Source organism: Mastacembelus armatus, chromosome 22 (assembly GCF_900324485.2).
Source record: "Mastacembelus armatus chromosome 22, fMasArm1.2, whole genome shotgun sequence".
NCBI lineage: Eukaryota > Metazoa > Chordata > Actinopteri > Synbranchiformes > Mastacembelidae > Mastacembelus > Mastacembelus armatus.
Window position 1 is genome coordinate 7,358,068 of NC_046654.1, and position 25,339 is coordinate 7,383,406.

At 39.9% G+C, this 25,339-nt stretch overlaps 1 protein-coding gene across 2 annotated transcripts in view; it reads left to right on the forward strand.

Annotated features, from left to right (window-relative positions):
• The first annotated feature begins 7,557 nt into the window (after positions 1-7,557).
• The window catches only part of cdin1 (CDAN1 interacting nuclease 1), a 51,357-nt gene continuing 33,575 nt past the window's right edge, over positions 7,558-25,339 (forward strand). Inside the window, exons 1-5 of one of the 2 annotated variants that reach the window (XM_026308926.1) lie at positions 7,558-7,970; positions 17,435-17,480; positions 18,454-18,518; positions 19,320-19,380; positions 22,422-22,494. In XM_026308926.1, coding sequence (XP_026164711.1) covers positions 7,870-7,970; positions 17,435-17,480; positions 18,454-18,518; positions 19,320-19,380; positions 22,422-22,494 — 346 coding nt within the window. In that variant the 5' untranslated portion in view covers positions 7,558-7,869. The remainder of the gene's footprint in view (positions 7,971-17,434; positions 17,481-18,453; positions 18,519-19,319; positions 19,381-22,421; positions 22,495-25,339) is intronic. The other variant, XM_026308935.1, reaches the window with a different exon arrangement.

Here is a 25,339-nt window from a genome sequence, read left to right on the forward strand (position 1 = left end):
AGCAAAACGAAAAGTATAAAAATGCATACTATTAGCTCAGGGAAGGGAGGATCACTTCAGTGATGGCAAGCACAACAACCACTTTTGACCTTGCTGAAAATATTCATGAGGAAAAAATAATGGTGAAGTAATTAAAGAATGGGATGAAAGAAGCTACAGATGCAAAAAAAAAAGTTGTTCTTTTTTTAATGGTGCTGTGTATCTCAGCTAAAAAACTGTAGAGAGGTGACAAGGTTCCAAGGCTTTTCTCTGTGTGCACTGGTGTTGGGCTTGTCCAAACAATCATACTTACATTTTAGCGCTATTATGCGCGCACCCTTTTTCCACAGGTCTGATAACATTCTCACTGCAGTTTCGGTGTGGCACTCTGACTAAACAATACCTTATTGACATAAGTTCTGGCCTCACAATAGCCACAAAACATCAGGGTTCCTGTTTTTGTTGACACTGTTTGAGCCCTCCATTGAAGGCAAAGCCACTGTGGACACAGCAATGCATAATTGGAGCTCTCTGTAATACAGTACAACAAATCAACCCTTTAAATGTTTGAGCATGATAAGGCAGAAAGAAGGCACACAGAGGGGGAGCGGGACAAAGACAGGGAAAGTCAGGTGAATAAAAGTGTGGAAAGTTGATGGAAATGGAGAGTTAAGAGAGACTATCAAGTAGAGCACCACTAGGGGACAGTAGTAAGTCATGTACCGCAGCAGCGTGTGTGTGTGTGTGTGTGTGTGTGTGTGTGTGTGTGCGCGTTTGTGTATGCATGTGAGTGAGTGTGTGTGCGGCAAACAGTGAACAAAAGACTTTCTTTGTTGCACTCTCAGATAATAAAAGAATTCAGAAATAGCTACTTGACTGCTTTAGAAAAGATCTTGACAATGCGTTGGCCCATACTGCACAGGAACAGCTCCAGATTTACATAATCATATGTAATGTAAACCACTATGAGGTTCCACAGCCAACAAACAAACTGACTGGGGAGAAGGTGACAGAAGGAGAGGGATCCACTTTCCTCTATGGACTTTATATACTTCCTAAAAGTACATTTTGCTTCTAGTACATTATGCTGCTCACAACAATAAAACAATGTTTGCAAATTTAGTGAGCTTGTGTGTTATAATCTTCTCAGGTGTACACCTAAATATACTTAAAGCAGAGAATGAATGGCACACATTTTATGCATATACTATGTTATTTAATCTACTTAAAATGATTTATAGCTTTAATTATTGCACTTTTCTAAAGAAAGAAGCACATAATATAGTGCTGATTCCACACTGACAACAGTTAAAATAGCAGAAATTATATCTTGTATAAAAAGGGAAGCCTAAGTGTTAATGAGACACAAAAATACAGGGACCTTTTCTTTGACCACAGATCAAGATGAATGACCAGAGGATTTCACGCTGTTACTTGAAGCATTACTAGTTATATCTGTTCTCTTTGTGTTGTATGCTTAAAAGGGTCATTTGTTTGGTAACTGTTGAAACCGGAGAAGTTAACACCTCCACGTACCTCTGACGTTAGATATAACTGTCAAGAGGGAGCCAGTGTTTCTTTTTTGCTATGGTAACCAAGGATGTATATTCAAAACATGCTGCCTCCTCCTCATCCACCTCTGCCGCCTCCTCCCCTAGCAATTAAAAGCAGAACAATAACAATATTCACCAATGACAGCAGCGTCTGTACAGTAGTTATGCCCTTCGTTAGTTTCACAATGCTCCTCATGAATTAGTTAAGTCTGTTAATTGCACATTTATTACACTCAAGGCCACTGAGAAATACACTAAATGGTTCTAAAATAAAATAACACTTGAACACATATAGGAATCATGAAAAATATATTAAGCTTTTAGATTACAGCTTAACCTTATGTGGCAAAAAAGTAAGTCCTACAAATTTTCTTTACTTGGTCTTTTGTCCCAAGAAAAATAGCATGTCTTTAAGTCTATTCTTACAGAATTGTACACCTGACGAGCAAAACTGAGTGAAAACACCACTAACGGCCCTAATTATTCCAATATTTACATTTGTCTCAAGGGCTTCCAAAACAACACGGTAATGATCATATTTATTTAGAGACAAGAAAATAAGGCAAATATCAAAATCATCCGGCAGAATAATCTCTATGTGTTTACATTTTGTCATCGCCTTTCCTGATCTTAGGCGTGTTTCATTATGAAGTGACGTTTGAGTGACACTGCGCCGGCTGTCACTGCCATGTGCTGAGGTTCCCTCTCATTTCCAGCACCAGCAATAATAATGACTATTCTAGTGCTAGCCCCACTATTTGTGTTATTGTTGTGGGGTGTCAGACACAGAACCTGACGTTTGCTATGCTATCAGCAGTAGTGTACAAATACAAACACATTTGCCTGAGTTATTGACCTTTATCTCCCCACTTTCTTGACAGCCTTCTCCAGTTATTGACAATACAAACACATGGGACGACGCATAACCTTTCATTTACAGAGCACTCTCTCTCTCTCTTTTTTTTGTCTCTCTCCCTTTCCTTTGCTCGTTCTTTCCCTCAGTCTGTGTCTTCCTGTTCTTGCAATTTGTTTAAATAAAATGGGGCAGACAATGGTACTGCTCATTTCTGCCATTTTTCTTTCACTCCAAATTTCAGAGGATAATATCATTAGACCGATACAATGGCTGCTATTCAGCTTTAGATACACAGATATTTCAAGTATTCAATATAGTTTTGACATGCTGACATTAGGGGAGAATGTTGTTTCCCTATTTGTTTGCTTACAATGTCGATTCAGTCATAAATCTTGGATTCCTAAGGCAAGATGTTTGTCTTTATGATGTTCAAATTACTACACAAATATAAAAATGGTCAGTGGAGTCCAAACACGAATAATATGAACAAATAAGCACAAATCAAAAGAATTTTGAAAAACAAAAAATTGCCAGAGAAATAAATATTTACCATGTATATATTGCATGTAGCATTTATATTTATGTTTAATACACACATAAGTATATATAGAGTAGTTTTATTTATGCAGAATGAGGAACAACATAATTATTCTGAAAAGGGGACTGAATCCATAAACCCATAACAAACAGAATAATTTACTGCATCTCAATATAGCGTTGAATAACAATGGTCATAAAAACCACTAGTATTCCACTAATGATTCTCCTCCAGGATTTATTGTGTTTTTCAATGTGTGTCCTCTTGCATTTCAGTGTGAAAAATAGCATACATAAAACACGGGTGTCCCCACCAGTCAGCCCCTCTGCAGGTACTTCAGAGCCCCAGAATTAAATTTTAAACAATCCAGACCAGTGTTTGGTGACCATGGTTAATCATCAAGAAACAAAGACATCAAACAATATTTGATAATGAGAAAAATGCCTCCAGGATATTAGAGGATGGAGGGGGGGGACAACACAGCATGAGCCACGGCAGCAGAGCTAGGTAGAGAGGCCAGACCAGACACAAGCCACATTCACATGTCTGTGTGTGGTGATGGTGAATGTCTATGTGTGTATGTGTGATACACAACAACGTCACACGCATGTACACAAGTATTGAGCTCTCTCTCTCACACACACACCTCTTATGGAGTTAAAAAGCCATTAAAACATTGCCTCTTTTTTTAAAGTTCATGATGAGATAATTAGAATTCAGTGTATGGAGCCAGTGGTGAGATTACAGCTTTGTGAAATTGTGCTTCATTTTGAACTTCACTGCATCACGTCTCAACCCAATTATCTGCAGTTAAAATGGCTTAGTGAGGTTCCAAACTGTGACGGACAAAGATACAGACAAATCACAAAAGTCTTCTTTCTCCATAAAAGCGATTATTTTTCCCAAAATTTTTAAAAGAACAAAAGGCTTGATTTCTATTTGATGTTTCATTCCAACTAAATATTAAATTACAATGGCATTAACATACCTTCGAGGTGCAGTCATATACTAAAAAATATTTTAAATAGTCAAGAATTTAAAAAAACACGTTGTTTAAAGAATTATCAATTTATCCTTTACTAATAAATATATCAGATGGTTCCTTTTTTCATCAGGGCAGTGTAATTAATGCTAACTACAATAAGAAGCTGGGAAAACAGAGGAAGAGGAAGAAGTCAAGGAGTGTTGGGTAATGAGGAGAAAATGTTTTTTTCCCATCTTCCTCTGTCATATTATTATTGGGTTATCCTTGATTGACGCAGCTTTAACAATCTAGTCAAATCGAGGCAGATCCAGCAACCTAGGCCGAACAGCAGCATGTGCAGCCACCTCGGTCATGCAAATTGCACTCGGGTAACCCATTGACTAAGATTAATGAGCCTGGGCTGCAGCCTTTGTTTCTGTGCGCAGCCATTTAGAATGAAATACAATCCCAAAATATTATCAATCCCCTATTAATCCTGTAAATTTGTTGACATCTCACATGTTGTTTTGAGCAATTTACAGCCAAATGTGTGCGTGTTTGTTTACATGTGCATGTGTGCTTTTTTTTTTTTTATTATGGGGGTGCGCACAATTGCATTTAATTACATGTTGTCTAATTAAATTCATTAAAGGATAATAAAATAAATGGAAGAAACAGCTTTGAAAGCTAGGGTGAAACACATGTGTCTTGTCTCCTGTGATGTAAAATATGGATGTGAGATTTTCAGGGGCAGTCATGCTGTTCAGAGGCGAACACATGAATCCGATACCTCGCTAATACTACAGGCATTTCCTGGTTATGGCTTGCCTCATGTTTAAACTGTGATCTTTAGAGCTGAGATCCCAGACTCCCTGATGACTGGATAGCAATTCTGTGGTGCAGAGGAGTGAAGTCACTGACTTCACAAATGGAAAAAAGAAAGAAATATTATGACAGTAATGCTGACGAGCTAGTGAAACAAAATGCCCTCTTTGTATAGTGAGTAAAATCACTTAATATGGTAAGGAGGAACTAATATGCAAGACATGGTCAGGCTTGCAATTTCCTTAAACTGTGTGATGAGTAAAGGAAATTACACAACTTCACAACTCTTACATTCCTAGACTAAAAATACTTTAATTTAAAAACTATTTGTCTTTCACACACGCATACACACACACACATGCAGTCTCCTCTCCACAACCACACACTTTCCCTCTGCTGCAAGCAAAATGTAAATGTTTTCCAGGCATTAAGGTATATAAGTACCATTAGTGGCACAGTGCTTAGCGCTACAATAGTGTGCCGAGATCAGTGGAGCAGAGATCAGTGCAGAGTCTCCTGGATATCAGAGGGAGACATCCTTTGTAAATTCATCTCCCACTGTGAGCAGGCTTCACAGCTGGTTAACAGCACGGTGTGTACCACTGCCCTGTTTACACACAGCTCCAAAGCACTCGTCTTTCCCCTGCATCCTTTCCCTGTATCCCCTCCATCGCCTCACTCTCTCCTTCAGCTCTCATCACAGCCCACTGTGGCTTTTATAGCCATCAAAGATGCACACATACACAAGCTGATTCAGTGTAACAGTGTGAGCACGCACATAGGAGTACATACACAGAAGAGGAGACACCAACACAACAAAATCTCTGATGCCCTAGCTTTTGGAATCATTACAGTACACAGCCTTCCAACCCCTTCTCTGATTTTTATCTTTTTATACCATCACATTACACTGATCCTTTTATACCTATTACACACACGGCTCCCCACCAAACCCCTTGATCCTGTGATACCTAGATGAGTAAACTGCTCCTTTTGCCCCTGACCTCAGCCCTTTGTAGCAATCAGACCAGACTTCCTCAGAGGCCCTGATCTTATCTAGCCATACCAATCCCACTACACAGTTCCCTTTTGTAGCCACCACAGAGTGCCGAGCCCTTTCAGACCCAGGGACTGTGCTAGTGAACACGCAGCCCAAGACCTCAGCTCATCTCAGACATCATACTACACTGCCCAACAACAATGAGCTCTATTTTCTGATGCACCACGGGTCAGATAGAGTCCTTCTGCTCACAAATGCATTGTTCATCAACAATAGAGGAGACCAGCAGTGCTATTGTCAAAAGAATGTTTGATCTACCATGGAATTACTTAATATCGTAATATGGGCTTGTAGACAATGATGGCAATTTGATTTAAGATGCTAATTTAGCCAATTTTCTGACAATTTAAGGCAAAATACCCTGCATGGAACAATTCCACCTCTGCTTTTAATTTGATAAATAAAACAAGGGATGAAAGATGTGTTCTGTAAAATCCAGAAAAATATCAAACTCACCACAAAAAGATTCTGAGAATTCCCAGGATCTGTATGTAAAGAGAGAAAGTAAAAAGAAAATCTATTAGGGTAGGCTGAGATTTAGCACTGTCCAGAGACTAATTACACAATAATGCCATTGTAAAATTATAGTGATCTCAAGGGAAGTATTTGACAAATTAGGTCTTAAAGATTCTCAGTCTTGTCTAAAAATCAACACTCTAGATTAAGAATTAATCATAAATTTTCCCTAAAACATCAGTTGGTAACTAATATTTGCTAACTATTAGAAATCTATCGACGTGCAGCATTTTAGAGTTTTAAGAGACACAGCAAAGATTTATAATTTAAATTCCTTATCATTCTTAAATGTTTTACAAATCTTTTCTTCTACGGTGCTTTACAGTACATTATCATCATCCTTGGTATCATTTACCTCATCCTGCCACTGATGAGGTGAATGCTGTTGATTCTGGAGGCCAGTGGCTGTCTGGGGATGGCCCACAAAAAATCCTGCAGGTAGTAGGAAAAAATTAAGGACAGCTTAAGCCAATATTCTCTCCACTGCAAAGCTGAAAGAATACAGTATATCAGTGATGCTTTCTGCTGTAGTAGTATAACTGTATAACTGGGCTAAATTTAAATATGGGAAGTAAAAATGTACATGTGAAATGTTGGACATCAAAAAAGACACTTGGTGTTGACTGGGCCCCTTTAGAGTTTTCAGTGCATTTAAAATAGTAAAAAAAAAAAAAAGCATTAGGGAAGCATATTGTTTTACTGATATTTTAACATTAAATATTCAATTTGTTTTTATTTCCCGTCATGTGCCAACACTGTGTGCGACTATGAGCTACACACAGTATAAACATTATGGCCAAAACAAAATAACCAGGATTTAAGGGGAGGGGGGCTGCATCTTCACACGAACCATATCGGAGCCGCCTCTGCTGTCAGAACCAAAGAACCAGTGACAAAGTTACGTGTCTGGTTCTTCTTTATTACCCAAATCAGACAACAAGGCGCTGCCTCCCCTCTCCTCCTCGCTGTGCTCCTCTGTCACTCTACTCTCTCAAACCTCCTCCCTGACCGCACAGCTCATATATTTCAGGATTTGCCGTCCCGTTCAAAATGCAACAGAAGAACCTGCGAACCTTCGTGTCTACCTGCGTTTGTACGCATCACTTATAGTTAATGACACTGCAGAAATGTTTCGGAGATGCTGCAGGCAGTTGGTCTTATCTGGACGCCGAGCCGCCAAGTAACCAATCGTCTGCTGGTATACTCAGCTCTGTGGCTCGATCAACCAATCAACGCGCAGCTCACACTACAGTCGACTCTTCAACTTCCTAGCGGGAAGCTAGCACAGTCCGCATGCAGCAGGAATAAATGGTAAACAACCCGTGTGCATGTTATTGCTATTGCTTTATAGTCGTACCTCGCAACGCGTTGCATTAAATATATACGCAGGCGTCATTTAAAAGCTTTCAGTGTGTCGCGTTAGCTGCAACCTGAAGCTAAGATTGATTAGCCGCGCAGGTAACAGCTGTTTTTGACAGATGTCAGTAGTTTACCTGCAGATCGGATTGCTACAGCGTCGTCCGCTAATCAGACGCTTACCAGTTTATGTAGATCGATACAGCTGCTAATCAAAAGACGATGAGACTGTCCCGAGCTGAGTATAAAGAGATTGTGAGATGGACTGAACATCTGAGACCCACTCGGCAATGTATGAAGATGCTGAAGGACAGATTTCCAAAGTAAGTCACTGGAAGCTCACTTATAAACTCACTGCAGTTTCCACGCTATTAACAGCGAATACACAAAACCCATCTACAAAAACGAGCTTCGTGCCTCAACACAGTGGAAACGTTAAACTGCTGTGCATGAGAATCTTTTATAATCCATTTTCTATTCCCACCTATTCCTTAACCACAGGGGTCACAGGGATCTGCTGGAGCCTACCCCAGCTCTCTTTGGGTGAAAGTCAGGGGTACACCCTGGACAGGTCACCAGTCCATCACAGGGCCACATAGAGACACACAAAGACAAACAACCACACACACTCACACTCACGCCTATGGGCAATTTAGAGTAATCTTTTATTACACTTTGCATATTAGGAATGACTGATAGATAATCAGAAAATAATTTAGACGCATGAACGCAAGTTAGATTCAGCCATGACATTATTATCTATATATCTTTTAACTCCCATAGCTAAATTATTTATTCTTCTGTCCTGCTTTATCTTATTTTATTAAATATTTATAATCCCATTTAATTCACTTATGATCACTGATTAATTCCACACAGGTTTCAGTATGGGCCTTCTCCACAGCATTAGCTGGTGTTTTGCCATGCACTGCCTGGACATCTAGAAATCGAAGAGAGGGGTTAATGGCTGTGTTTGCCTTTCTCCTTGACACTGAGGGCCCTCACTTTATTGAACGTAACATGTGTAATCCCCCAAGGCCACCAGGACACTAGGGATGATCCCATTGAGGTCACTTACAAAGTCGGATGTATTTGGATGTTCCGACTTTCATTGTGTCCTAATCGCCAATCTAGAAGAAGGTAGCACGTCCCCAAAGGGGATGCAGCACAGCTTGAGCTTGTCTTTGTTCTCACTGTCAGCATTTTACAGAATATGTCATCTGTATGAACTGCAACCAATATCCTGTATGTATAGGCACCAACGCTAGGAGGTCCTTCTCATTTGTTTGTGTTTCCTTTCTCCATCTGGTTTTTAATCTAAAATGTCTTTAACAAACATTCCAAATGCCTTTTTTCAATGTGATACTGGTGGGTGTAATAATTAAAGAAAAATATTGGAGAATTTTCATGCCAATAATTCTCCATGATCCTGATCCCCCCCCCCCAACAGTGCTAGCTCTTTTGTTTAGTCTTGCTGGTTATTGTTATTATTTCGTTCACCATGAACAATCTTGGGGAGGCCCTTGCTCTTTAAAATCCCTGAGTCTCGTCACTGGGCCTGACAGACAGGCACGGCAGCAGTGTTTTCACAGCCTGCGAAATTATTCTGGTTGTCCAATCAGCTGAGCTGGGCTCTGGAAGGTTAGTGATTGGACTGGCAGGAAATCAGGCTCTTAAGACATAACATATCGACTAGGCCATCCATCATCTCTTAGCATGCGCTCAGGCACGGCAGTCAGCCACCCCCGCCCCACACCCCTCCTGTCCCTTTGGACCGTGTGGGAGCCCTGCCACTGCGTAAATATTGGCCAGGCTTGGCCTGGCGCGGTAGTGGGGGTGGGGGGTGCGGTTGGGGGGAGTGGGGGGTGGTTTGTTGTGGACAGCTCTGGACCAAATAGGTGGGCAACAGACTGGCTGGATTACAATAGTGAGATAGAAAAACAAATCTGGGTGTAACATCCTTTCACTTTGCACTGGGTGGTTTCCAAATGATGCAAGTAATGTTGAGTGAACAGCAGATTCATGGCAAAGGCTCTTCTTTCGATTGCATGTGCGATGTTGTGGTGGAAGGCATTTCTATTATTTGTTACATGATGATTCAGATGCAGTTTACACATTTTTTCACAGTTTTGTTGATTCTGTATATGGAAATATTGCCCAGGTAATATCTAGAAGTGCATGCTGATAGTAGTTATTTGCAATTAGGGCTGGGCCATTTTTCACTTTTAAGTTAGTATTGTCCATTATTGCCTTTAAGTGGAATCATACTAGTATTATTTGATGTTGCAGTGTGATCATTTCATGAAAACAAAAGTTTTGGCCAAATTCTGACAAAAGGAGTTATTGCAATAAAGACATTGTGGTGTTGAATTGAACACATTTATGCATTACCTCGTTATACTGAATACCAGTTTGATTATTTCACGTGATTTTTGATACTGTGATACTTTATACATTGATGTCAGAAGATATATTCATTATTATCCATTTCATAATCATTGCTTTAGATTGGGGACACCATGGGAGGAAGGTCTGAAATTTAAACAAAATGATTATTATAGACCATTTCAAGGTAATTTCCACAGAACGTCTGTCAGTCTTTCTGTTGTAGTGTGAGTATGGGTTGTGGGAGGAGAGAGGGAGGGTCCTATAGACAGATAGAAAGAGAGAGATTGTGATGTGGAGTCCCTCATCTGTAACGGCTGCATAACACAGATGTTGGGAGTCATCTGTCAGCTTGGCCTCTCTTGCCGGGCCCGAGCTGCTCTGGGGGGAAAAGAATTGGACACGGTGCTGTCACTTTTTACCCCCACTCACAATGGAGGGACATGCAAATATCAACCCCCATTCTTGCCCTCTCTTCCTTGCCCTCCTCTTAGCCAGCCGTGGTGTCCTGTCTAGTATCTGGACTGTGGCTAGGCAGAAAGGGGGGGGGGGGGCTTATCGCAGGCCAGTGTAGGAAAAAATGTGACATAAGTCCCATCAGGTCCTTCTCTTGCCACATATTAGAATTGGAAATGATGGGCTGCTCTCTGAGGCCTTGCCTGGCTTCCCCTGGGCCTAGAGGGGACTCCAGTCCTTCCACCCTTTGTCCCCAGAGAGAGTCTGTAAGGAGAGCGAGAAAAGAGGGAGGGAATGTGAGTCCTCTGTGTCCTTCTGTGCTATATTATGAATGAATTTGGATGTAATGATTAGCCCCCCTCTTTAAGAAGCCATTCAGCTCAGTCCTCATATGGCTTTCACAGTCATGAAAGTAGGAGCATGTGCAGAAATAGGCAGATGTTGATGTTTTGGCAAATGCTTAAAAAGTAAAGTGTGAAACATCCCTCCCCTCTAAACACAATCGGTGCCTCTCACTGTCTTTTACTCACACACATATGCACAGCTCCCCAGTGAAGAGTCCATGAATGTTTTTTGAATTGGGCCCTAATGTGCTGTTTTCATCAGCACTGAGGCGGGCTGCAATATGGTGCTGGGGCTCGCTCTGGGAATATGAATGTTGATTAAGCATGCGTTCAGCCTTTTGAAATTCTGAAGAAGTGTCAGAATAATGGATGTTGAGCAAATGTCAAGCATTTGTTAATTTCTCTGTTATTTGGGGTTTATCTAGCATGATCTTTGGAAGGAAAGCGTGGGGCAGGGTTGTTGTGGCATGTGCCATTGATATGGTGATTTCTTGGCTACAAACACTTTGTTTTTGATGGTAATATCTCAGCTTAGGATGGAGCAGAGGGATATACTCACTTCTCATTGATTATTTATTGTGGCTGTAGTAGTTGTTCTGTTCTTTTTTACCATGCTGGTTAAGCCTAAGGATTTGTTAACAGATACAATGCATTAAATTGGTAGGCTCTGTTAAGTCATTTAGTTTGACCTTATAGCCTAGGAACGTGACACAAGATTTTTAAAAATTTGTTCTATTACTCATTTATGTCTGTTTTTACACTGTGACAGTATAGAGAATAGTTCAGTATAGTTTTTAGGTTTTAACATTGCATTTGCAGTTATTTGTTCATGTCTAAGAACCTCTTTACTTTTTAGGAGTCGTACTATTACGGTTGTGACTAAGATGCCACAGTCACTTATTATCTGATGTTTGGAATCTTGGTAAAGTTAGTTAGTCAAATACTTTTCTTAAGTTAGGTTAGCTTTTATCAAATTATAATCACCCTTCTTCAAGTTATCTAACCACTGTTACTGAGGCCCATTTTTTTCACCTTAATATTCACACTTATTTTCAGTTCAAGAACCTTCTACTAAAGCTCACCTGGATTATGGTTTTTAAAAGTTTAACACGTCCCACAGCTAAATATGCCAGTTGGGTTATTTCTAGATTTAACTGTGATTTCCACTGTTGTCTCTGTGGAATTGAATTGAGTTGCACTGTTGCAGCTCATGTGAAGGTAGAACTCCACAGCTATTTTGTAGCCTGGAAGTGGCAATAACATTACCCAGAGACTGATGTAGTGCAGAGCCTGTGGGGTAACCCCAATGGCCTCCAGCACACAGCCCCACACTTCTGGCTGCCCATATTGAACAAAACACAAACTGGCAGCTTGGGCTTAGGGGTACAACCACTGAAGGCTGAGAGGCTGGCAAACTAATTCCACAGCTTTATGTGGCCAGATGAACACTGGAAGGGTGAAGGGACGAATGAAGTCTAAGCAGGAATGGGAGAAGTAGAATGAGGGGAAGCTGTGCTGAGTTTACAACTTCATGTCAGGCTAAGGAGTTCATGAATAATAGATGCAATCAATTACTTGATTAGGAAGCACAGGAATGACTACTTCCTTTTCATATAGTAGGGACGTTGTCCAAGCACTATAGATTGTAAAGCCTTTTCAGCTCATTGGGCCAAAAAACACTGAAGTAAGCAGCTCATTGTTCAAGGTGTGGTTTATAGTATTTATAAGGGACACAAGCTTGAAGGTTAAAAACTCTTGTTATTGGATTGTAGAGTAGAATAAGATGCTGATATTAGTAGAGGCAAATTATCAACACAGGAATAAGAGCTCTTGTGAAAAACATGAACATATTGTGTGCTGTACATGGTGAGGCATCAGTGTCACTCCTCAATCCCCAAAGTCATACACACACACACACACACAAGAACCTACAGCATACAGTATCACAGTTCAGCTGGCCAGCTATGGTAGAGTCTCTTGCCCCAGGTTCTGTTTCCATACTGGGATCAATTGCAAAAGAAGAATGAAACAAATTGCCCAGAATGGTACAAGTTTCCCAGCCATGCTTCAGGGAGTAGGCAATTGGTCAGTGTAATGTGTTTCTTTGCCAGACCAGTGGATGCTCGCCACTTGACGGATAACATGGATCTCATTTTCAATTTTCCATGAGAGTTTGCAGAAACAGCAATGACACTAATTACACTACAACAATGGCAACACACCATAATACTTATAACGCGTTTTGTCACAGACAGACTTATGAAGATCCCAGGCTTTCAGGACGAATCACAATTAGGGTGGTGACTGTGGGATCTTTCCTACTTTTTGCCACCTTTATATAACATTCCTGAAATCTAAGGGCAGCTCAGCAGACAGAAATTTTAAAGATTGTAATAAAGTCAAGGGGACTGGGTAGGGGGTCATATTTTTCATCTATTAGGACAATAGTAGGCAGTGAGATGCCCTGTTGTGCTTCTGCTAAAGTCATTTCTATCCACAGTTCCCCCGCAGGCTTGGAGGATTTCTATGGTCTTCTGGAGAGAGACAGAGTGTGTGTGTGTGGGGGGGGGGGGTGGGGATGTACATGTAGTGGAATGTCAAGCTTGGAAAAAAAAAAAGAGCTTGGGAATATAGTGGAAGTGTTGATTTATCATGATTATGATAAATTAGTAATGATAATGATATATTACTACTACATCAAATACATCCATGTTGTATTGGTTGGAATAGAATGCTGGATTTATGGGTTTGCAGGAAACAATGTAAAACTAATTTGAACTGTAAACACGTGTGCTCATTGTGCAAGTATTTGTTTGAAGCTACGTGACATACTGTGATTTGTGTTTGTTTCTATCTCTTGTCAAAATACATCACATTTTATACATTAACGCGTAAAGATTTTTGTTCTACACATTTGTTTTGCTGCTGATGACGGTAGGTTTAGCTGAGAAACAGATGTTAGCATTTTGCGTATCAGCATGTGTAATTAGCAACATTTGCATATCCAGAGTCTTTAACCCATATTGAGCTGTGTTTCACGTTATAAAACATTGATCTATTGAAAATGAAATGATTAGTATATTATTGTCAGCCCCTGTGCTTGGATTAGATATAAATCCTACCTATGCAAGGAAGGTATTGGCTAATTCTTATTGTAACACAGGTGTATATAACAATAAAATGAGTTGAGAACAATAAGTTGTGTTTTCTTACACTTTGTAAGAGTGAATCATTTCATCCATGTCACTCCGTTCTCACAATAGCTTTATTGCCATTAGTAAAAATATGTGCTATGCCTCAATTAGCCAGTTCCATGCCCTGAAGAGTCACACCATGCAACACTCTCTGCATGCAGATCCACCAAATGGTAAGTACTGTCGCAGCATATGATACCAATGCCATTAGCCAGGTGGCTTTCATTACCTAAATTACAGCTATTGTTTATAATTAATTATTTGTAAATAGGAAGATTCTGGATATAATTGATTGCATGAATTCCCCCTGTCTGCTATTGATTAGGTTGATGGGAATTTTCAGGCTTTTTTGCTGCAATGTTGTTTTTTTGTTTTGTTTTGTTTTTTATGCCTTAGACACTGATACAGTCTGAATGCACGAAGAGATAAGGCAATTCAGCACTCAAACTTGAATTTGTCAGATTCATAACCAGTGGATAGCCTAGTTTAATAGAGCCTAAAGCACTGACCAGACAGGCATACCAGCAAAGTGACAAAGTGAAAGTCCCTAATTGTTTTTAATTTAATCTGCTACTTTACTATTTTGGGTGCCAGTGCATATTAATGCTCTGTCTTATGTTGTAAGGAAGGGTAATTAGGTTGAGAGTGAATGATTCCCTAACCACTCTTCTGTCTCCCAACCTTCTGTTTTTCACATGTTCTAAATTATATCCAAGAGGGATTGATTTTTATTGCTTTCTTCCCACATAAAGGTCAATGTAAGGATGCACTGCAGTGTCAAAAACAATTCTTTTTTTGAAATCAGGTTTTCAAATGTGTTCTGTGTTTGCTGTAATAAATAAAGCCTCACTCTAATTCATGAAACATAACCATATAACTGATGATCTCAGACAGGTACCTTGACCTTTCACCAGTGCATGAAAGAAGGATTAAGCTTTGTTTATGTACAGAGAAACATGGGGTTCCCATTGTCACAACTTCACAGCTAAGGGATAGTTTTTGGTTTTACACTGAGAAGTAAAGTTATTTTTGAGCAAAATATAATAACTTTTCTTTTTCATGAATCTGGGTTTAGTATAGTTTTTGCATCAGTTTATTTTTATAGTCATTTATGTAGAATTGAATTTCTCATGTGCTGATGCTGTGAGTAAAGGAGTGGGATGAAAATGTAATGCTACTGTTCAGCAGGCGGATCAGATCCCCATTGTATGGCTACACTTTGCTCCACATTTTAGCATGAAGTGACCATACTGTGCCCAGGAGAGCACAGGTTGGATATACATTAATGTAAGGCTCGCAATAACTTACTGTTAATGTCCGTTAAATGGAAAAAAGAGCATTATACAATATGAACCCAGCGTAAAACTTGACAGACTCTATAAAACGCAGACAACTCTTGGTTCGGATCCAAGCATCTGCTGTCATCTCTTTGCACTGCCTTTTTTTTTTTTTTTTTTATTCAAATCTCACAGTTTTTGAACTTTGCTTTGGTGATTTAGTTATTTTCTGTGGTTTGCCCACATTTGTCCAGTTCTGATGTTTGCAAAAACTGATTGAGGCAAGAAAGAAAAACAAAAGTTGCCAAAGTTCTTACTGTTCTTGAAACAGATATGTTTTTCTAGATATTAAGAGCAGTTTGTGTTCCTTTAAAGTTAACAGGGTATAGATTTTGCAATTAGGCAGTAATCATGCTCATTATAGAGAGTAATCCATTTAAAACCTAACAGATGCCTGTTCCAACAGGGGGATCATGATGGTCCCATGCCAACAATAAGGCTCTAATGTTGTTGAAATGCTCAGGTGCAAGGTTGAAGTGTGGAGGAATTTTTTTCCCCCCTCCCTTAAGTGTCCACATGTTGACAGTTGACCATTTAATGGCCCACTTAATTGCAGTGGCCCCTTCATCCCCAAACATTGTTGTAAATTAATGCTGAGGTGGCAGTGTTTTCCCCTTTTTCTCCTCTGCTTCAAACATTTGGTCCTTCTCTGTTGTGACTATAACTTTGTGTTTGGCAAGACCCAGTGTGGTTTCAGAACCCCAGAGAATAGTTGAGAATTAGTTGTTCTCTATTCAGCTATTCTCTATAGCATTAAAATTTGGCATTTGCCGAACCCAAGATGACGTCTTTGGTGGGAGAAGTCATTATTAACTGCTAAACTATTCAAGTGGTTGCAATGCTTTTATTAAGATATCGTCACAGGCTGAGACTCCAGACAGAAATCGATGTTTGAGATTCCTTTGGCTTTGTTTACACATCACATGGTTATTTCATGGTTTCTAATGATTGATGTTGATGGCCTATGTGGACTGCAGATTGGAAGCTCCAGCTTCTCGTGAGTATTTACATACCATTCTCGGGTGACTTGTAACAAAAAGTCCATTAAATTTAACAATCAAATGTACTGAGAGCAGTAGATTGAGACAGAGCCACTGGAGGCCATCACAGAGTAGCTTGTATGTGTGCGGATGCCTCTACTGCATTTGTATATTTTTTTTGCTGCTATGCATGGCAGAGGTATATACTATCCAATTAGACTAATATCTGTCACCACTTTTAGCATCTTCAACTCAAAGGATGCTGTGGGGGTTGGGGAGGGATATTGAAGGGGCTGTGAGTCCTTGTCGGAGCTGCCTGTTTTCCAGGTTTGCCTCTCTGCCAGGTGTTTGACATTGACTGGAGCTGGAGATGAATGTAGCTTATGGCAACCCGTGGAATTGACCGACTCCTGGGAGTCCCAGCTTCCTGGAGTGAAAGTTTCCATTTTCAAAGCCCATCAGTTGCAGTGGGAGGGCTCAAGAACAGCCCATATGCCATCTCTGACAGTGAAGCAGGAAAACTTTCTTCTATCCATGTATTGCCACAGCACTAACACAAACAAATACAGACACTCACAATCCCCCCCACTGTGAAGAGACATAAGAACCAAGGAGTGTAATTGTCATTAAATGCCATGTTTCCCTCAGTGATGAGACTTGAAACCTATCATTCATTTGCAGGAATGCTGTATATTCTCTACAGTTTTATGAGTGTTGTTTTATGGAGACAGAAACTGTTTGTTAATTAAGAACAATATAGTTTTCAGCATTCTTACTGGTGAGAAAGGGGATGGAAGAAGATGGTACATGTGAATTAGTCAAAGTGTAAAAAAAAAAAAAAAAAAGAAAAAACAGGCTATATTTTTCTCATTTCTCATACCACACACATCCTTCCCCATTCTCACACCCCCACGCCATCGTGGCAGGAATCCTTTGTCAGAGGTGTTCATCTGGAACAACTTTGCCACACTTGTTTTCATGTTCTTTTAGATTACAGGGCAGCTGGCCCCAGCTTTGAAGCTCCCCCTCTCCCTTTGTCTCTGTGCAATGCACTCTGGTAATTAACTTTGTCCTTCTTTTATTTGTTCCAGTCACTCGCAGTCCACTCTTCTGAGCATCTTCTCCCTGGAGTACCAGGTTAGAAGTTTTCTTCCTTTGTGAGCCCTGACAGGTGCCTAATTGAATGATGAATGTCCCTTTATTTCTTTGTAATTGAACTGCCAGCTCTCTGATTGGTTTGGAGAATGCCCCCCCACCATACCCCCGTTTATTCCCCCCCCCCACCTCCACCCACACCTCCTCCTCCTCACGTTCACGTTGAGGGCCTTTGCCTGCCTGAGCCTCAGTGGATGTCTGCCAAGCCTTCCCATCCATCTGTCTAATAACATCTAGCCCCTGCTTATTTGGTGGACCTGTAATAAATTATGCTAAACCATTATTATTCTGACAATAATAATTTCCCCGTGTAGTGTGGCTGCGTGTGCTAAATGTTTGCTGACTCGCACTGTCACTGCTGCTTTCCACGGCTGACAGCGGATGATGATAAATGGCCACTGCCGCCAGTGGCAGAAGGCAGCACAGGCAGAAAATGGAGTCATTTATCATCCCCCTGACAGGTGTCAGTCACACTGCCTGTCTCTGTGGAATTACATTTTTTTTTTTTTTTTTTTTGTGTAGTAGTTTTTAAATAAGTTGTTTTTTAACCAATGCTCTTCCTCTTTTATCCCCTGTCTACCTCCTTCTCAGCAGAAATGCATGGAAATGTCAGGGTGTGCAATATGGAATAGGGTCATTGTTTGATTGAAAAAGGCGAAATGAATACAAGGTTTGAGTGAGAGGGGGAGAGAGAGATGAGGGGGTTTGAACAAGGTTGCTTGACACACTTTGACCCCCAGCAAACTTATTGAAAATAAATTACTGTGACCCAAGATCTCTTACACTTGTTCACATACAATAGAGCATGAAAGAAGAGCCGAGGTGGAACAAGGATGTGTTTTATTCTGGTGTGCTGGAAAAATGCAGCACAAATAAATAGAATTGAAATAATCTGTTGTTGCTGCTGCTGCTATTATTCTTCTTCTTATTATTTACATGTTCTTTTTCTTAACAGAAACGAACTAAAAGAACAATGTCAAGACACCATGCACCAGATGTCATTGAAAGCTACTACCAAAGGTACTATAAGCCTTTGCTGCTCTTTTCTCTTCTGTCTGGCACTCTCTGTTTACTTCCTCTCATCTTTATCACTGTTTATTATCTGTTTTCCACTTATGTGTGTTTTCGTTACCTTCTCTATTGTCTTTCTGTGAAACGGATTTCACAAAGTCACTCGAGAGCAGGTGGGCCACCATGACAAATATAATCTTCTCCAAACAAATCATCACCTTCAGGATTCATTCCAGACCCTCACTTGCACCTGCTTAGCTAAGGCTCTGTTGTCCATTTCAGACTGAAAGCAGAAAATAAATAAATAACCACGCATTGGACATTTGCCTTACACAGGCTTATGATGGGATGATTATGTGTAATTCAATGAATATGAATAAATTAAAAAAAAAAAGAAACAGGCTGTGGTGGGAAAGCCTCTTTGCATATTGCAATTAGCCTTTATCTAACTTATTAGGTCATTGTTCTGAGGAAAACAAGACTGGATAATGCACTTCTAATCCATTTACAACAACAAACCTCAGAGATGATCTGGGTAAGATCTGAGGGGAACTGCACTTTAGTTGGCGAGGGAAAAAAGGCTTTTTGGGCGGCAGGGGTTAACTAACTATCATATGCTTGTCTGGCTTCAAGGAAATTTGAAGCCCTTCAAGCAGTGCTGTTTTAACCGCACCAAGCCTGCCATATGCCACCTAGGGCAAAGTCATCAGGGACATTAGCATGTCTTGGCTGGCCTGGTCTAGTCCCCTCTACCCTTCTGTCTGCCTTTGTGGGCCATTTTTTTCACTGCTGTTCTTTGTTATAATGAAGGTATCTGAGTGAAGCCAAGGCACATCCAACTGCTCCTGTCCTCCTGGTGTTGGCCAATGAGGTAATGGGATAAAAAAAATTTTTTTCTCCTCTCTCTTTTACTATTTGAAGAAATTTTCTAAGATGATGCTTACTTGGTACTTGATGATTACTAAGTTGGCTGCACTTTTTAATTTTCTCCCTTGCCTGTTAGTCATTATCAAAATTGGTAAAATGGTCAGCTCCATTATCAATTATTTAATGTAATTAGCTCTCACATCAATTAAGCAGATGTGAGTATGTTTTTTTTTTTTTTTTTTGTTTATTATGTAATTTTCCAAATTGGGGTTCTGTGTGTGTGTGTGTGTGTGTGTGTGTGTAGTTGCATCTAACTCAAATAGTGGATCTTTGAATGCTTCCTATAAAATAGCCTGACAAGCACTTAAATTAGTCACATGACAAATTTTCTGCATTTCACATTAGTGAAAATGTGTGGAATAAAATATATGTACTCAAGGGTCACTACTGTTTCATACATAATTTGTCTTCTCAGTATTTTTTTTTCCATAACAGCACCATGGAATCAGTCAAGAGTTCCTATATCCCTATTTGGCGAGCAAAATGTACCAAAAGCAGCCAAATTAAAATTGAATTAATATGGTATGTTTTTGATTATTAAACAGTTTTACAGTATAATACACTTGTGTGTGGTTTACAAAGCCAAATACTTGCATTTATTTGTCATTTGAATACATTGTTACTCTTGTAGTTTCCTCATATTTTGGTTCCTAAAATGGTCTATGTAACCTTTTAAAACATTAAAATGCACATTTAAATTTTTATTGGTGCTTTACTTGGGTGATGAGATTTGAGTGTTTCCTCATCTAAAATAAGAGTAGTTCACATGCATCAGTGGCACGTCAAAGCTAACTGCCATTATTCATTCTCCATTTAATTGACACATCTTTTTTTTTTTTCTCCAAAGGATTAAATTCAACTCAGAGATAACTGTCTATGAACCATTTAACTGTCAATTTAATATGCTACTTAACATTTAAACCAAGCACTCGTGGTCTCCCAGACTGCTAATTGATGTAGTTTCATCCCTTTATGAGACAATATATCTCTAACAGAGGGAAATGATTAACATTGATGAGAAATATTCATGGATTCCGTTTTTTTTTTTGTCCCCAGATGAAGTTCATGAATGTTCTTAACTCGACAACTGTATTTTTTCCATGCTTTATATGGAACTTTCTCTAAAGGTTACTTAAACATTCTGGCTTTAGAACAGGTGCAGTTATGCTGTAGTGTATGTTTCACCCCTTAGCTCTGGGGGCTAATAAAACCAGAGTTTTACTGAATAATAATTATTTCAGTAGGATTTCAAGGCTCTGTGAATCTTAGTCACATTTTAAAGTCATGAAGTTCCCTGACTTGAGACTAGAGATGGACTCATGATTAATATGAAAATTAGGGAGATGCAAGTACCTGAACTAATCAGGTGATCCTTATTCAGCCTGGGCCAGCGCTGGTAATGTTGCCATTTTTCATGTGTCAGCCCTGATGCAGGTTACCAGGAATCTGATTCTCTCTCGTTATCCAAAGGTGTGAACAGAGGGTAGACCAATAAGAACAAAGAGGAAAGGAGGGGAGAGAAGAAAGGCAGAGAAAATGAGGAAGTTTAAGAAGTAAAAGGAAAACTAGCTGCGGGGTACAAATGCTAAGTCTGAAATACTATCAGAGTTTAATGAAGACATAAACTCTGTGCACTTCCCTTAATTATTACAGACATGTTTGGCCTTTTTTACAAGATGCCTTCTTAGTGCAATATTATGGAGATATTAACAAATACTACTGCTGGTAAAAAGACATTTTTAGACAGAAGCCTCTATGCTCCCAGCATCACCAAGCATCAGAGAAAAGATGAAACACATCATTTCCACTACTGGCTGAAGGCAAATTCACTTTTGGTCCCCAATTATGCTAACAGGAGAAAAAAAATGATCTTTGGCTACAAGTATGTTGTGTTTCATAATGAGCTTGGTAGCAATGGCATAGTCTTCAAGCAATGTTTTAATTCCCTCCATGTTGAAGAGGTTGCGAAGTCCTGTAGTGAATGACTTAATAGGACTTCTTATTTGCAGCATATAGATTGTTTACGCCGAAGTCACACGCTGTGGTTGAGAAAATAATTTGGCTGCATACTCCTGTTTTTTCTTTTTTTTATCAAGGCTCATACATGCATCTATACATTTTATGTTGATTTAAATCATCACATTGTGACATTGTGAAGGCCTAGAGAATAGCTGTTTTTTTTTTTTTTTAAATTATGTGTTATTAATAATATTGTTTTTAATGATGGGGAAGGCACTGGAAATAGTTTTATGAAACAATGGATAGACGCCCTGAGTATCAGTCATTAGTGATTCCTTACCTGTCAACATTTCTCCCTACACTCAAACCAGAAACGCCGCACACCTCTCAAGGTGTGTTTGTGTTCAAACGCTGCAGCCATAGGTTCTACTCTTCCTATTAAGGGCTGTATTCCCACATTCCCTGTGGTGTGTCCTGTTGGTTCCCGCCGTTTTGCCTTGGTGATTGTTCTATGATTAAAGCTCTACATTGTCTCTAGCCTGGGTATAGTGTGTGCTGCTTTTTCATTTGAGATGAGAGACTGTGGCTGCCCGTTTGACAGAGGTGAAGGCAAGTCAGTCAGGTAGCTTGGCTGTAAAATAGGGGATCTTTTGTTCACGGTGAAAAGGTTATTGCAGAGCAAGGCTTTCAAAGACCAATTTGGAGTGGGACTGTCGAAAGTTGGGTCAGGGTTTAAGAATGCAATGATAAAGGGAATAATATCATTTACAGCCATTATCTCTGTTACATCATCTGATGGTATGCTGGCTGGGTAATTTCAATGCTGTAATTCTTAGGAATTATATCCACCCTTCCAACTTGATATGTGGGGTTTAGTCAGAAGGTTTGTAAATGAAGCAATTCTCCAGAGAGGAATAACAATTCTGGAAAAACTGTATTTTGAAGCTTTCTAAACTCCCCATTGACGTCATAGCTTGTTTTTCATTAAAGCTAATTTTCTTTTTTTGTTGTTCACTCTATGTAAAGGTGGATCTGTCTCCTGCACTGATGGCTCGTATCATCCTGGACAGGTTCCTCCAGGACATTGAGGGTGGAATGCGTGAGTAACATGTTTCCATTTCCCACTCTCTCCTTTCTATCATTCCCCCCCATCAGTCTTAATTGTAGCACTTTGTCTTTTGAATCTCTTTCTGTTTGAGTCCCAATTCCACCTCTCGCTGCTGTATTTTCAGCCTGTCCAAGCCTAATGAGAGACAGACTGCATTTAGTAGTAGCTGCATCCGAGGGCACATGACTGGCAATTAAGCACTGGGAAGACCACCCACCTCCCAACTGCAGTGTGGATCAATGCTAGCTCACCTCATCAGTGTTATTTATAACGCCCCTGATTTCCTTCCTTACCCATCTTCATCCCCCAACACATCTATCTACCCCCTACCTTCTTCCTCTCTCAGCCCCTTCTGTTCCTCCATACCACACTGTGGTCCGCTTAGGAAAAGTGTGTCAGAAAAAGCAAATTATACTGGGTAGCACTGATGGACACACCATAAAAGAACAAAATTCCAGCAAATATTTTTGTTAAACATATGAACGAGATTGTCCAGAAATTCTGTGCATTCTATGTACATGACTAGAAATTTCTTAAATCATCTCCCACAGAATTCCCTTTCTTATTTATTTATTTATTAGTTTATTAGTTATTTTGGGATTCCCACTGTCACACACACAAATATTCCCATATTATTTGAATGGACCTATCCTGAGGTGTTTGTGTGTGCGTGTGTGTGTGTGTGCGTGTATGTGTGTGCAGTATTCACTGCTTTGAGAATGACTCGCATGATGTCAAAAAGACGTGCTTCCAATTTAATCAAGAAGGAGATTAAAGTGGATGTGTGTTATTTTCAACTTCGCCACAGCACAGCCATTTGTCAAAGTCAAAGATGTGATTGCTTTGGACCCGCCGTTATCCACTGCCTGTCAAAATACTAGTCTGAGCAGCCTGTAGAACAAGGCATTCATCCAGGAGAAGCACTCTGTCTCAGATAATAGCACACTGTATCCCTCCATTTCCATACAGTGAAAACATGCTTTATTAGTGGGCAGAATAGATTTGTAGCGGACGAAACTTCCTGAATGATCATTGTTTAATGAATGCATGCATTTCAGTGTTTGCGGGCTACCGCAAAACATGATGGTTCTTTTTATAGAAAATTACTTCATAAAGATTAGATCTCTTACAGGATAATCTTATATCAAAATCTGCCTAACTAAGCACAAATGCTGAATATCTACTATTTTATTTTGCAAAATATTTTACCTGCCAGATAAATATGACACACTGTGGAATGATGACGTCCTTATACTGTACCTTTCCATTGTTGGAATAGTCGGCGGCTGTTAGGGTGTTTTGACAGAGCTTCCTCGCAGTCTCCTCATGACCTGCTTGGCCTTTACAAATGAATTGCTGTCCGCTTGGGCTGTACAGTCAAATCGTCCAATCTCCCTGTGTGTATATTAGACTTAGTAATGTGTTTCCATTATGAAACAATGCAAGGATAATTGTCTTTGCTGGCAATTAGCTAACAGGTTGGTTCAGTACTATTGGCAGGGATATCAGTCATGCCCCCTCCAGCAGCCCCAGACTGAGCTTCAGTGTGCATGTGTGTGTATTTGAGTGTTTTTGTAGGACTCCAGAGGGAGGGCAGGCAGGCGCACTGCAAAGATCAATAGACTTCTATATAAGGGACATTACCCCCAACTGGGTGAGTGGCTTGGCTTTGCCTAGCACCACCGTTTTTTTATTCCCCTTCTCTTTCCCTTTGCATTTAAGAGACACAGGAATGGGGCCTTTGGGACTGTGGAATATATGTACAATCACTAGTGCTGGATCAATACAGAGTTTTAAATTGTTTTCTGTCCCTTCCTTGTTTTGTTTCACTCGCTTGTTGTTGCCTCCTTTACTCTCCTCCCCTCCTTCCCCTTCTCTCCTTCCTTCCCACCAGCTACACACACCACCACCACACCTCAATGTGACACCACCACCAACAAGCTGCTTCCCCCTCCGCTTGCAGTAGAAGTATTGGAGAGAGCATCAGTCAACCAGGATGAAAGACTATCTGGTGGCTTTTGTAAATAAATCAATACATTCAAAGCAGTTTTATCACGTATTGAATATGATATCAACATCCATAATGCTCCCTGTCTCATGAAAACAGACTGGGCAGTATGGGGAGAAAAGGTCACATGTGCACTTTTACACTGCTAATATCCACTATTTGCAGCTCACTGGAAGCTGCACTATATATGATTTTTAGGGAATATACAACAGTCTGGACCAGTTGAGACAGCTTTAATGTATATGCCTGAATTCCTTTCAGGGTTATTTGTTTTTATGGACTGACATAAAACAAGAACAACTGACATAAACAAGGCACAACAACATTTGTGTCCTAAGTAGGGGACATGAATGTCAGACTTTAGCTTATAAGCACATGGAAAGCATTGTTTGAAAATAATATATTATAAATAATAAATTGATAATGAAACCGAAGGCAAAAAAGCAGAGCACCGAAGAAATTTATTTTCATTATAGATTAAGCCTTTTTATAAGAGTATTTGTTTTTTTACTGTTTTGTTGATGCAGTGATTTTTGGTATATTCATTGTCATTTTAACTATATAACTGTACTGTAAGAAATGAAAGCATTTAAGTTGACAGGGTTGATGTCTGGCATTGGGCAGAAACTGGCTTATTTATCATCTGTACACACATCAGTCTCCCCCTGATAAGTTCTGCAAATGATAAAATTACATTGTTGACAGCCATATTATCGCTGTAGTGCTCTGTCAGTAGAAACTACTTCTTAGAAGTCACTAGCAGGCACATTGGAGTCACTAGCAGGCACATTGGGGGAGCTCCTGCTCTTTCTTTTCCCTTTCCTGCTA